A 14356-nucleotide genomic window follows, 5' to 3' on the forward strand; every position below is an offset into this window, starting at 1 on the left:
ATTAGAAAAAATACCCCCTCTTTTATTGAATTTATCCCTAATCAATCACTACTCTGTGTATTGTTAAAACAGGACCAATTTTTATTTTCTTAAGGTTACTTTCAAGTCTTTAATTCCAGATTCTATTTTTTTATAATTTCTAATCTTTCCATAAAAAGTCACAATTACTTTATAAGAAACAGAAATCAGTATCAGTTTTAAAATGGTGTCTTAGCAGACTTTTAAATAAATCAATTAAAATATCCGAAATCATGTTTAGTATCTAAACACTCAAAATAATAAAAATTATTTTATTAATTAAAAGTTTAGTTACCATATCTAGTAATAAGCATGCGACAAAAAATTAAACGTGCATATACTATACCTGGTTAGAGTCTATTTGAGACGATATAAGTAAATATAAACTTCTACAATTAATATAACACTACTATAACACACATATAGTTTAAGGGTGCAAATGCATAACTAAATTACTGTCATCAGTTTTTAATTAGACATCTACTAACTTATAAATGTATAATGAAATATTCTACCTAGTGAAGATCTTAAAACATTAAGAATTTGGGCAGGTAAAGAAAAACTCAATTAAGCATTTACAAAAAAAATGTTAAACAATAAAATAAAAAGATTTTAAATCTTTATAAATCAGAAAAATGTAATTCTTTGCCTAAATAAATTAAACCAATTATATCTAATTGTCTAAAAATTATACATTATATGTTTTTTCTCATTCAAACTGTTGATGATTTTCAAATTCGGATTACAAATCCTAAGGTAAGTTAGTAAGCAACAAACATTTTTTTATATACTTATATTATACTTATTGTGTATATTATGCTACTAAAAAGAAGGATTAATAAATAGATATGTATATATATATAGACATCCTAAGTTATATATTGTACTAAGATATATATTGGTTAAATTAGACATCCTGTTAGGAATTAGGTTGTTCCTAACTTGCCCAAATTCTCACACTTATACATAAGCTTCATGACGAACTATTTAAACTATGTAAGCCCGAAATAGCAACAATAATAAAAATTATATAAAAATATATAAGAAAGTTCACATAGAAACGAAGATTTTTTAATTTGGCAATACTGAACACATTATTCTCACGTTTACTTAATCTTTAATGGGTTTTAACTCTTTAACTCCATTTTTTTTTAATCCAACTATTACAGTGTGTTGTGCAGGGCCATTTAAATAGATACAATAAAAACAAGTCACAATTTATGTTATGCCTGTGAGACTGCACTAATATTTCGTTGAAAGTATAAAAGAATTTGCTTGACATTTATATGAGTTTTGCCAATTTAATTTTTGTGCAGCCAACATTTAAGCCCAAATAAAGCCCCTTAAGATGCAAATGCTAGATTGGATGAATATGCCTATACTAAATTTGTATGAATAACTCAACTCGCATTCTAGGTTACACTACAGATTTATTGTGAATCTTTCTATATAAACAAAATAGATTTTGAAATATGTTCGCATACAGGTAGACAAAAAATCCCTGAAATACTCACATAGAACTGTCGGTCATAGACATGTGATCCGATTCCGTCCTGGCGTCGGAATGCGAGTGGCTACTGAGACTGTGCAGTTCGCTGTCTTGCCTTGAGACCGGATTGTACGAATTGTACGCGGCATGTGCGCCCGCACCACCACGATATACAAACATACTGTTTTTCAAGCAAAAAAAAAATCAAGGTTTGGTACGTGTAGAGCAAATCGAGTGTTTAGACAATATTTAATTAAAAGATTTCCTTACAAGTACTTTAAGAGGTAACATTTTATTTAAAGCCGCGGTTATGCCTTGTTGTCAAATCCTTTCTCGTGATTAGTTACTTTTTAGATCTTATAAATGTTTAAGAAAAATGCCAAACACCAAGAATGGGTGAAAATGGAATAGTCGTTTTATTCTCACTTGAATGACAATAAAAACGATATAACGTGCCGACGAAAAGACCGATAGACCGGGGTCAGTTTTAAACTAAATAAAAAAATTATAAATTTTAAATAAAAATAAACAAATCATAAATTTTAGTTATTTTATTTACATAGATACTTATTTACTAATTTATCTCGCAAACCATCAATATTTGACGTATAGTGTATCATACACTATTTGACGTATAGTGTATTACACACTACTCATTTCTTTCCTACTAAACGTCAAACAATGCACACCGCCTGCCAAGATCTTTAATATTTAATTTTTTTAATTAAGTTTGGAGCCCAATATTTCCAAAACGGTTTAATTAAAAGTAATTAAACTATATATATTTGAAATCAGAAGATTCCCCTCTTTTTAATTATAAAGTCATATACAGGGTGTTCCATAAGAAAAACAGACCATCTGTCATAATTTGACATTTATAAAAGAAAAAAAAATGTTGAGATCGGATTCAAAAATTTTAAGAAAGACTTCAAAAGTATTGTATAATTTTTTTTTGCTTATACCCTAACCTTTGTAGAAGGGGGGTTAACATATGGGGAAAGACCCTGTACAGTCTCAATTGTAATTACTTAAATCTTAAATAAAATTAATTTTTACTTGGTATCTTCTGCTTTAATTTAAGCTGAGGTTTTTTCTTTTACTGAATCTATTTTTTTAACCAATTTTAAATTTTTTATTTTAATTTTACAAAATGATGCTTGCAAAATGAAAAAAAATTTATTGTATTTTGGCGCATAATTTTATTATGCATTATTTTTTATTGGAAATTGTGATATTTCTTATAATTGTATTTTATTTATTGTTTATTGGATAACAGTACTACACATATAGGTGTTAAGTCATCTAGGCGAGTTACTGTTATTTATTAGTTTGGAATATTGTAAATTTGTCTGGGTTTTAAATGTTTCATAGGAAATTTTTTGATTGGGATAAACACTTTGGATATATTAGTTTAGTTAAGCTTAAATTTTTTTTCTTTTGTACAGAATTACTGTACCTACCAAAATTATTAAGGAAGTCAATATATTTGGCAAAACGTCGGCTAATTTTAAAATGTCTTGACCTTTATTTGTTGATCCTTAAATCCGAAGAATCAACTACTACGACTGTAAAATTATTGCATCCTTAAAGGAAAACACTAAATAACAAGAACAAAAACTAAATTGAAATGGGGCTCCAAACAAAATAGGAGTTTTGAGTGAAATCTACTAAAAAATAATTTGTATAAATCAGTATTCAACCCATTCTAGAGTTTATTTTTCTTATACTTCTCCACGATCCAAAAAGTAACCAATCGAATATGCCCTCTTAAAGCTCATTTTTGTTTTATTTAAAAGTTGTCAAAGCACTCTTTAGTACACGTACTATTCGTGCATGAACTGGGAAAAAAATCATACCAAATAATAAGTAAAAAATATCTACTTTACTATCTATATAAGCGCTGTCATCAGCCTAAAAGCAATTAAGATTTTATAAGAAATTACTTACTTCGCGAACGTCTCAGATTTAGTAAGATCCACTGCCCGACGATTTTGCGATAACAGTAAGACATCTTTGGTTAACCGCATCGCCCCAGAGGCGATGTTAGGAGTATGGTGGCCGGTACTTAGGCTGCCTATTTAAAGAAATAAGTTTGTTATAATAGAAAATACATTTCATATTTTATAAGTTTAACAAATCGTCGTATGCAGGACAAAGTTTTTTAATAAAAAATGGATTACTTAAAGTTTTTTATTGAATTCAACCTGCCTTTTTTAAAATTGTAAAGTTGCCTAAAACTTTATAAGAGCCAATAAACAGGGTGGTCCTTTTAAATTTGATACAGCATAATATGAGGAAAACAGTATGTTTTAGGAGAAAAGTTTCAATCAACGTTTTATTATTTTTTTTCATCCGATTGAAATTACTACTAGTAAGATACCGTGAACCTAGTAGGTCACCTTATTTAACGCCTGTCGATTTCTTTTTCTGGGCTAACCTAAAATAAAATGTGTATCAGAAGTTTCCCAGAACACTAGAAAATATGATAAAATGCATCAAAAAATGTTTATACAGTTTCGGTGTTAAGAATCATTCATAGAGCGAGTTGTTGAATGTGTTAAAGTTAAAACAGTTACCATTTCGAACCCTTGTTAAACTGATCTTTGTAGTTTGTTTAGAATATTTAGAGTTAATTTAGAGTAAAATGATTATGTAAAACCTTTGCTTTTGTAAGGAGGAACACATTTTATTTTTATATTATAAGCTTTTTCATTATTGAATGAAACGAAAATAAGAAGTTGATAATTGGCATAATTGTAAGAAAAGTAAGCTATTAAGTCACTAAAAGCATTATATTTTTGCTATGTTTAAGGTCCTTTAGGGTATGCTTCCATCATGTGAATGCTAATAGATTGGAACAATACAAAATATATTTTTAGGCTATAAAAATACCGGTACATTTAACTTATATGCTAATTTAATAGAACTTATAAGTTAAATATCAATAATATTCTCCTGAAACACGGCGTTCTCACGCCGACAATTTTTCCTCTATAAAGTAATTAACTATCATATTGAGTTGCGTCATCTAATATCTCAAATACCTTTCCATATACGTCAGGGAAATTTTTGAAATTCTTATTTGTTTCAGGTCTATTTGTACAGAACCAAGGTTGCAAGGAATTTGCTGTTAAGTTGTCGACTTTCCTTATATAATTCAACATTTTTCAGTGTAGATTTATTTTGTCGCCCTCTTTCTATGTTTAAGAAGATCCTGTGGAATCTTAGTTTTAATTAACAACACTAAATTGGAAACTTTGGGCTTTATTGTATTTTTGCTCTTGTGTTATTTTTTAGTTAAGTACACCTAAAAAACTTACTGACTGACCACTGAAAACGTCTGTAATTTGAGAATGTTGCTTTGGGTTTCGGCCTGTTAACATCCTATTTGTTTTAATAAATAAATAAATAAACGCTCAGAATATTAGGCTGTCTCAAGTTAAATGGATAGAGCCTGTATAACTGAATATGCTAATACCCGAATATACCCTGTATAACATGTTAAATTAACATTAGTTTATTAACTTAATCTCAATACATTATTTGTATTTATAAATCATTCATCATTATATATGTACTTATCATTAGTTACTATGATGAACCTTTCTTAAATCTGTAAATTTTTGAGATGACTTCATGAAAATTTGAAGAAATCTTTTCCAAGTTACCTATTTAGGACATAAGAGATAATACTTTTTAATTTTGTATGAAATTGGATTACTAATAAGATTGTGAAGCAAAAATTCTTACCTGAAGTATGACTCATATGAACTGGCGGATTCATAATTAACTCCATATCTTCATGCAATGTAGGTAGAGGATCCAATCCACTGGCCATATTAGATAGATCATTGCCGCTGCTAAAATCGCTACTGCTGCCACTACTACTCGTACTTTGTACATTCTAAACACAAAATAAAAGCCAAAATTAAGGTTGCAAAAATCATTAATTATTAATAATTTACCTCAACGTATTGCAGGTACATTTCACTCTTCAAAAAATTAGGGTAAGTAGTCGTAACAATCAAGTGCTCGATCTGAGCTTGCACTTGATCGAAAAGCGTCACCGGAGGATCAAGGCACTGGGAAGACTTAACAATTTTTCCTATTTCTTTTCGCACCTCCTCAGGTACTGGAAGTTGGGACTTAACAAAAAATTTCCTGTGCAGGAAAAACCAAATTTTAATACATCCCTCACTTGAAAAAACCAAGACTTACTTATAAATTAGTTTAACAAGCTGCATTATTTTTTCCACTCCTTGCTGCTTTCGCAGCCCCTCGCAGGCGAACCAGAAGTCTAACGCATTAGAATGTTGCTTGCCTTCCGATTCTAAGTACTGAAAATAGCAGGTTGTATGCCGAAGATGTTTCATGAGTTAATTTAGCATTATATAGTACCTGTCGAAATAACTTTACGCCATCCCCATCCTGCAATAAGGCATGAAGGGAATGGGCCCACCTTAGGCATGGTGGAGGTGATCGACCGCCGCCCGGAAGGTTGCTGGAAGCCCTGCAGGAAGACCCTGTCATCTCCGAAAAGGAGGTGGATGGGTCTGTAAAAAAATGGAAAATTACATTGAATTTCTAAATTCCAAAGTAATATATCGACGACCTTAAAACCAAACTATTCAAATTTCTTCAAAATTAATCTAATTTAATTTTACTATATGTCAGAAGGCCTTGACGCTAATATATTCCTTAGATCGATGGACGTCGCATTATCCTAAATAATATTGCAAATATGCGGATCAGAATATACTATGTCCTTTGGCCCAATGAGCATTGAGGTATTTGTATCACATAAGGACATAGAATATTGGATATTATTCAGGAACTACTTGGTGGAAGAAGAGTTGTAGGTAGGAATTGCTCATTGTATGTTTTACTCAAAAAAGGAGGAAGGCCTAATGTTGAAGCAATAACTTTGTGGTTAGATCAATGTGTCTTGCATTTTAAGAACCTGGTCAAAGCTGTGTCCAGGAAGTGGATATGGAGCCACTAGACATAGGCCCAGTGTTTTGGATGGATATCTGAGTAAACTAGATAAGCTCTATAAAAGCTCCTATCCAAACAAGTTGTTCAGGTTTCGAATAAAAATAACTTAAATAGCACAAAATACAAACTATTTGCACTCATAAAATATTAATACATACCAAGTACCACATCAAATCAAATGCAACCAATATCAAATGCAAAATGCTTGTTGAAAAGTTGTTAAACAATTCACCGCATATGGTGGCTAAAAAAATTATACCTGCTTTAATTTATGATCGGGATATTTAAAAATCTAGGCGACATATTTAAAAGGTCTAACCTGTTTTCTACACTTTTTCATCAAAAGTTTTCCTTTAAAAAAAAATTAAATTAAATCTAAAATACATTAATCCATATTTTCATTATTACTTTAAAGACAATAGAAGAATTTAAAGGTGGAATTTTTGTGGATCTTCAACATGCTTTTGAGACAATAGACAGTAATAATTACTTCCCCTACTAACTTTTCAAGTAATATTCTTTTTAAAAAACTGTTATCTTATGGTGTATATAATATAGCTTTGGACTGGATTAAAAATTACCTGGATAAGAGGTATAATAAAATAGGTATAGGACAAAGGTTTAAAAAAAAATTAGTAGTATTATAGGTGTACTACAAGATAGTGTTTTTGGACCATTATTGTTCGTTATTTATATAAATGATATCTATACTGTTTTTACAAACCTCTTTCCTAAATTTATTTGCGGACAATATAAAGTGAATTTGTGTGTCAGATAAACATTTCAGGTAAGCTAAAAATATTTTAAATTCGAAATTGATTTTTTTTATCAATGGCTATAAAAAGTTTTTAGATCAAGGTTTAAATATTGAAATGAATAAATCAATACTTCAATTTTTCACTGAAAAAAAATATTTATGGGTAATTTTAGATCAACAATTAAATTTTCATGGTCATATAAATTATATTTGTAAATAAGTTGCCAAGAAAGTTGTTTTTTTTTTGAGAGAATTTCTAACTGCATGTCTCAATAGACTAAAATGTTAGTATACAATACAATTATTTTACCGGCAGCATATCTGCAAAATTTTGTAGAGAAAAGATCCAGCTTTTAACAGTATAATATAAGGTCAAGAAATTATTATCATATATCAAGAGTTTTTTGAAGGGTCGCAAGTTTTTAACTCTCTTCCATTAAAAATCAAAAACGCAAGTAATCTAAAATTATTTACTAAGAATGTTAAATATCACTTATTTAGAAATAGTGATATGTGATGTACAGTTAATATATTAACATAGATATGTTTTACTTATTATTATACTTCACTTCTAAATTTAGCAAATTGAATGTATTAGCCAAGTGGTAAATAAGGAATATTATTATATTATATTTTACCTCATATGTACAGATCTTAATCAGATTTAAAAAAATGCACCTATAGTTTAGAATAAACACACATTAGGGTTTGATGAACTAGCAGATTCATTTATAGTACAAAAACTGTCAGAACAGGTACCCATCATATGTCATAAATGTCTATTTTGATGCTGTAACTTCTGCAAGTAAATAATATTAGTGTTTTGGTTGTTCCATCTTTTTTTAAGGGCAGTCAACTACAGACCCCTTTCACTTTTAGTTTGCTTATATCAAACAAGAGCAGAGATGCTAGTTTAAAAAAAAGATGTTAATTTTCATGACAAGAAACAATTTTTAAACGACTGACAGTTTCTAAAGAAAATGTTTGCCTTTCTGAAGTAGGTCTAAATGTTAGGTAGTCACATGGCTCAGTAAACACTTTAACTATGGATTCAGAGAAATTGTTCTGAGGCAATTTTAGTGTTTTTTGTCAGGTAGAAAACAGATTGTTCAGTCAATGTATCTGATGAATATTCAATGATGTGCTTTCAATGCCAATCTTTATTCCCTGAATATAGACAAAATTCATAACTTTATAACTTAATTATAACTAAAATATTTTAGGTTCGTCATAGATATTTGGCCCAAAAAAAAAGATTTATCAAATATTCTCCTAAGCAAAGATGTATGAATATGAATCAAAAGAAACGAAAGAATACTATGAGTATTATGGCTAATAAATTTTTCAAATAAGGCTATTATTTTAAACTTACTAATAGGAAGCGTGAGATTCCTTTTTGGAAGTGGTGAACTCGGTTTGGAAAACCGAAAGACATCCTCTGCATACTGCTTGGAGGTAGAGGTTGCTTCCATGCCCCAATCGGATAAGAAGTGACTCTTCTCTTCCCCGATGACCGGAGGACGGGGGGAGGTGTGATCGAATGCGCCCTCATTGGTCAGCTGTTGCTCTTTGCCACTCATAATGAAGACAGCCTATGTGGAAGGCCCTCCTTACTAATGATTGTTGATTTAGTATTTGTACGAGTTTTAGGCGCTGATTTGTGACGATGCATTGTATCTAAAACTGTAAAAAAAGATATAATTAGAAGAGGTTATTTTAAGCATTCAATTATTTTCATTTATGTATTAGACACTATTAAGTGGAATATATATAATAGTTAAAACTTGCCACAGAATTAATCTTATAATTTCAGTAAATATAGGATCAACTGTTGTGGTTTATAATTTATGATATGAATGTCTTTGTTCATTGTTCATTGTTCACTTTGTTCACACAAAAAACGAAGAGGAAGGAAGGCTGAAAGGAAGAAAGAGTGTGACTTCTAGGACAAAATTAAGAAAATACTTTTTTGTTTAGCAAGCTCCAAGCAAGAAAAAACATATTAAGGCAAAGCCCTTTTGGCAAACAAGAACTATATCAGGTCCTTCTTAGAAACACATTACCAGATCATTTTCTTGTTATATAAGAACCTCTCATAAAAGTGTCAGATATACATTTTCATTAAATTCTAGTTAAAAATGACTTTAATTCTGTAACAGTTTATGAACTATTCCAATGCACTCAACAGAATAGATCACAACCTAGTGAAACAAATTTGGTGGCTAAGGGATAATTTGCTGGAGAGATTTAAAGGTATTCTGCGTTATTTCTGTATCTGAAAGTTTTCCTGTACTATCTGGTGTCCTACAGGAGTCTCATTTAGTATAATTATAAAGATCTTAATTCTCTTTATTAATTTAATAATGTATAAATATATAATAATGTTAAACATTGTAACAAAAGCATTAGAGTAAGTAGTAGCAATTATGGTTATGTTTGCTACTATTAGGAATATCTAGATTTTGTACATTTTTTACAAAAATTTTTAATACATTTTTTAAATGTATTTTTTTTAATTAAAATTTCATTAATTTGCAATTTAATGGAGCTAGCTATTAATTATAAAGCAAAAATTAGATTAATTATGACCAAATAGGTCCAGATGTCCTTTTCCTATGACAACTCATCTCATGTGTTGTCAAAATTGGATATTGCTTAGAGCTTTATATGGATTACATAAATAAGCCTTTTCAAACCTATTTAGGGTTAATCAATCATTATACACAAATATACAACCCTTATGCATTAATTCGAACAAAACAAGATGGCCCCTTGCGAGGGCTCAAGCTTCGATCAATATGAACTCGTATACTCCAAAAAAGCCCTGCGTAGACTGCTCAAATAGGACCCTATATTGATTGATCCCAAACAAAGAAATTAATATACTTAGCTTTGATTTACAAAAATTATTAAATCAATTTGAAATATGAGGCCGAACAATTAATAAAGGGCCCAGGTAGAAAATACTTCGGGATATAAAATTTCCCATTGTATATTAATATGAAGTGAAGCAGAAAATATGAAATAACAGTGCATTATGATATTATATATATGATATAATAAAAAAAAATACAATAGGATCCTACCCTAAGGGATTGCCCTTCAAGTTCGACAAAAAAAAAAACAAAAACTACATGCCTCAAATCATAACAGATAATAATATTAATAAAAATATCATGCTAACTGACAGTACAAAGGCCAAAATACAACACACATAAAACACCTTGAGTCGAGAAACCTACCCCATGGTAATGGATACTCGCTTACACTGGCCCCGAGCAGAAATATTATATTAATATGGTTATAATACAATAGAAACTGATTTTTTAATAATAGAATATGAAAACCTGTCAGGTTTAATAACTGAGATATTGTGTTCTCGAGAGCTCGCACAGGGAGTAAGTGAAATGCGTAGTCAGTGAATAGCTTGAGAGTTCGATCGAGCCAGGCAGGTCCTGGTGGGGATGAATCTTGCTTTATATGATTCATTTGCCCTTTGGATGCATTTTTTGTCTATTGAATAGTAACTGATTACAAGGAATGTTAGCTCACTTAAGAGTTAAGGATTGGGAATATTTCATGAAACTGGGCCTCAACTATTTTTCCATATCTAAATTAACATTACAACTAAATTCATTTGGAATTCTAATGTTTTCATACTTAATAAGGAATATACTATAATATATAACAGATAAATATGTTGCCCAAAGCATATTATGTATGAATAGGATTATTTGTTGGCGCCTTCACCAAAACATGCAGAAAGTGCAAAAATGTGTAAAATGGGACATTATTTTGTCCTTGTTTTTTTAAATAAAATCAGCAATACTTTCTACTATAAAGCAGCAGTGTTGCTTTAAGCTTAAAGCTTTTTGACTCTGCCATAAAATTATGTTTTAGTGGTGAAGTACTTGGACTCTATCCTGTTTTTCTTTTTGTTTGATAGGGTGAAGATACTGGTGATAATCAATTGATTAAATGAAGGGTAGAGTACATAGCAATATAAATGGTTTATCTCAAAATATTTATCTTTATTTCCTGAAATCATATAATCAGATTTGGTCCATACTCCAACACTATGTTTCATGGGTAGAGGTTACATCCAAGGGTAAATGGTTGATTGAATTGCCAGTTATAACTATTTTAGTATAAAACTCAACTCAAGAACTATTTTATTAGGACTTAAAAACCATTTTCTTCTGTGATTCTCTACATGTGTTTTATGGGGTTCAATTTTAAATTGTGAAATGTTTTCATTCATACTTACTTGACTAACAATATGAGATGGGTTTCAGTCCCTTAAAGCCGTTGCACATACTTCAGTTCCATCTAAGAATACTAACTTCCTAATATAGTATTCAATGCTGGTAAAGTTCTTGTGAAATCTGAAACAAAAGAAAAATAATTTAATATATTTGTCGAATTTTAATCAATTTACAAAATAAAAAAACATACATTCATCATAGACTTAGAGACTGTTTTTCAATGTGATTATCTATTTGTAAAATGTAAACTTTAACTCTAACTAGTATCTGATTTGAGTAGGTAGTTTTAAAGTACAAGTCAAGTCAAAATATACTTTATTTGCTAAGTTTACAAACTTGTGCTACAAGCTTCATAATCCTAGAATTTACAAAAGTAGTAGTTATTTGGTTAAACTTAAAACAGAATACAGAATTCATTTTGATTATACATAGGAGCATTTTTCTTATCATTAAGAAAAAAACTAAACAAAAGAAGAAAATAAAAGCCAAGAACCAACATAAAACAAGAATAAAAAAAAATCTGATCAACTGATACATAATTAATTTTAAATATTAAAATGAGTCGTTAAAATACTCTTCAATGCTGTAGTAAGCTTTTGGTAAGATTAATATCTTCAGTTCCCTCCTAAACTTTTTAAGGTCTGTCCTAATTGAAAGAAGAACATGATTAAATATTTTATGACTAATAAGAGAGTTTATTGTAAGTGAGAAGGTGGGGATTGAAAGAGATAAGTTGTTTACTTGACATGTAATATGACTGATGCAGGATGGTGGACTAATGGACTTATGTATGAGTGTAGCAGTTTCCAATATAAAGAGTGAGAAAACTGTTAAAATTCTTTCAGCTACAAAAAGAGGTTTACAAGAGACTCTCAGACCAACACCACACAGAAGGAAAGGAAGGAGAGGAAAAATTATGTTAAGGTGTCCCTTGGAGCATAAACCCCAAAATGGCAACCCATACCGGATATCAGAGTCTATTAAGGTGAAATAAAGTTTAGTAGCGAAGCCCAAAACATGGTGGTCAAACCTTAAACTCCCATTAATGAAGAGACCCAGAAATCGACAATAATCCCTACCATGTAGTGGGCTCCGCTCATCAAACAAAAAACCCTCCACACTGCACTTAAAGCCCAGAACAAAAGTCTTATCAACACTGAATACAAGCCGATTGCAGATGCACCATTAGAGAGATCTAACTACTTTTTGATCTTTATTATGCCACAGAATTGTAAGTATCATTGGCAAACTGAACCACTAGTCCATGCAGTGGTAGAGAGCTTAAGTCATTAATGTATAGTAGAAATAAAATAAGACCTAACACTGACCCTTGAGGCACACCACATTTAAGGATGCTATCCCTGAAGAAAAACCAGATGTAACAACCCTCTGGGTGTGACCAGATAAATAATTCAATGTTTTATTAAATAGCTTTGGCCTTTTAATTTAATAAACAGCAACATTTACAAATTTCCAATTAAAATAGAATAATTGTCATTCATTACCTATATTTTTTTGTTTAAAAGTTATGTTTGAGTCAGTTCAGGGTTGGTGAAGTAGGTTAAAATAATATCTTAAATAACCTGAATGATACAAATTAGGTTGCAAACTCATGATATAATGTTTCTAATGTGCTGCATGTCAAATAAGATTTACTCATTCAATATCTCCAATTCCGGTTTAATTATTAACGTGTTTAATGTGCTAATAAGTTTAATAATTAGGAGTAAACCTCTACCATTCAGTGCACGTCTTTGTCGCAAACAAAAAACAGCACTGCTCGCGGAATCTTGCTGTAAGAATCTCGCATATAAAATTACATAAAATACCAGCGATAAAAATAATCGACGTTTTAACATTTCGTCGGCGTTTGCGAGAGCCTTTTGAAAATGCAATTGATGACGATTTTTATCGCGGTCGGTCTCCATTCAGTCCCGTGGTGCCCCAGGTACCGACGCAAAGTCGTCTAAATTAATTACTTCTTAGTCAGAACAGTGTCGCCCCATTTAAACAATATTTAACTTTTTAACAGAGAGGATGTACATTTGTTTAAATGACATTGATTAATTAGATTTCAGAGAAGACTATTTGAATTTGGGAACAGTTATTACAGCAAGAGATACCAATACATACATCAAGATTTGAATACTATAGAGTCAAGTGTTGATTGAACATATTATTGGTGGAACACAACATCATAGATCTGATACAAAAGAATCCTGAATTTTATCATTACTGTCAGTCTCTGCTATGATCATTTCAATTTTAGAGGCTTGCTATCTATGTATCTTCAAACCAATGCATGAATGAGATGCACGAGTTGATGGGTAAATTTAGTAAATTAGCCAGAATTTCAGAAGTATTGCCCATTATTGTTTTTGAGTTCAGTTATCTTTGGAATTTCTCCATAACGGCTATGACCGTTGTGTTGAATTGAAGGACAATTTGTCTAAGCAAAGGTTGGCAGGGGATTACATTAAAGGACATTAATGTATGACATAAATTTTAATATAGTGAGAACTTATTTGTCAATATTGGGTAATATGTTTCATTCTGATATTACTATTTAAAATGTTTTAATAAGATTTCCTTTTGGGATTAGCAACAGAATCAGCTTAAAGCCTAAATGTACTTAAAACTTCTGGAAACCATATAGACTCAACATTTGCTTATTCAATTATCTACACTTTTTCATGTCTATTTTAAACATCGCTTACAAACTGCCGTTTCTTTTTACCTGACCGAGAAATCTGTTACTTTTATTAGAACGCCAATGGCTTTAAAGATGACTGAGTCTCCTCGGCCGTCTTCTTTCCTTCAAAAGGCTGCCGC

General features: G+C 30.5%; 1 protein-coding gene across 4 annotated transcripts in view; it reads right to left on the minus strand.

Moving 5' to 3' along the window:
- LOC126740317 (axin) overlaps positions 1 to 14356 on the minus strand; it is a 68761-nt gene that overhangs the window by 25098 nt on the left and 29307 nt on the right. For 3 of the 4 annotated variants that reach the window (XM_050446284.1, XM_050446282.1, XM_050446283.1), the window contains exons 2-9: positions 11527 to 11644; positions 8632 to 8942; positions 5906 to 6060; positions 5726 to 5844; positions 5473 to 5668; positions 5258 to 5411; positions 3455 to 3581; positions 1533 to 1688 (exon numbers count right to left, since the gene is read on the minus strand). In XM_050446284.1, the coding sequence (XP_050302241.1) occupies positions 1533 to 1688; positions 3455 to 3581; positions 5258 to 5411; positions 5473 to 5668; positions 5726 to 5844; positions 5906 to 6060; positions 8632 to 8839 (1115 nt within the window). In that variant the 5' untranslated portion in view covers positions 8840 to 8942; positions 11527 to 11644. The remainder of the gene's footprint in view (positions 1 to 1532; positions 1689 to 3454; positions 3582 to 5257; positions 5412 to 5472; positions 5669 to 5725; positions 5845 to 5905; positions 6061 to 8631; positions 8943 to 11526; positions 11645 to 14356) is intronic. The other variant, XM_050446285.1, reaches the window with a different exon arrangement.

The sequence above is a fragment of the Anthonomus grandis genome, chromosome 9 (genome assembly GCF_022605725.1).
Source record: "Anthonomus grandis grandis chromosome 9, icAntGran1.3, whole genome shotgun sequence".
Classification (NCBI taxonomy): domain Eukaryota; kingdom Metazoa; phylum Arthropoda; class Insecta; order Coleoptera; family Curculionidae; genus Anthonomus; species Anthonomus grandis.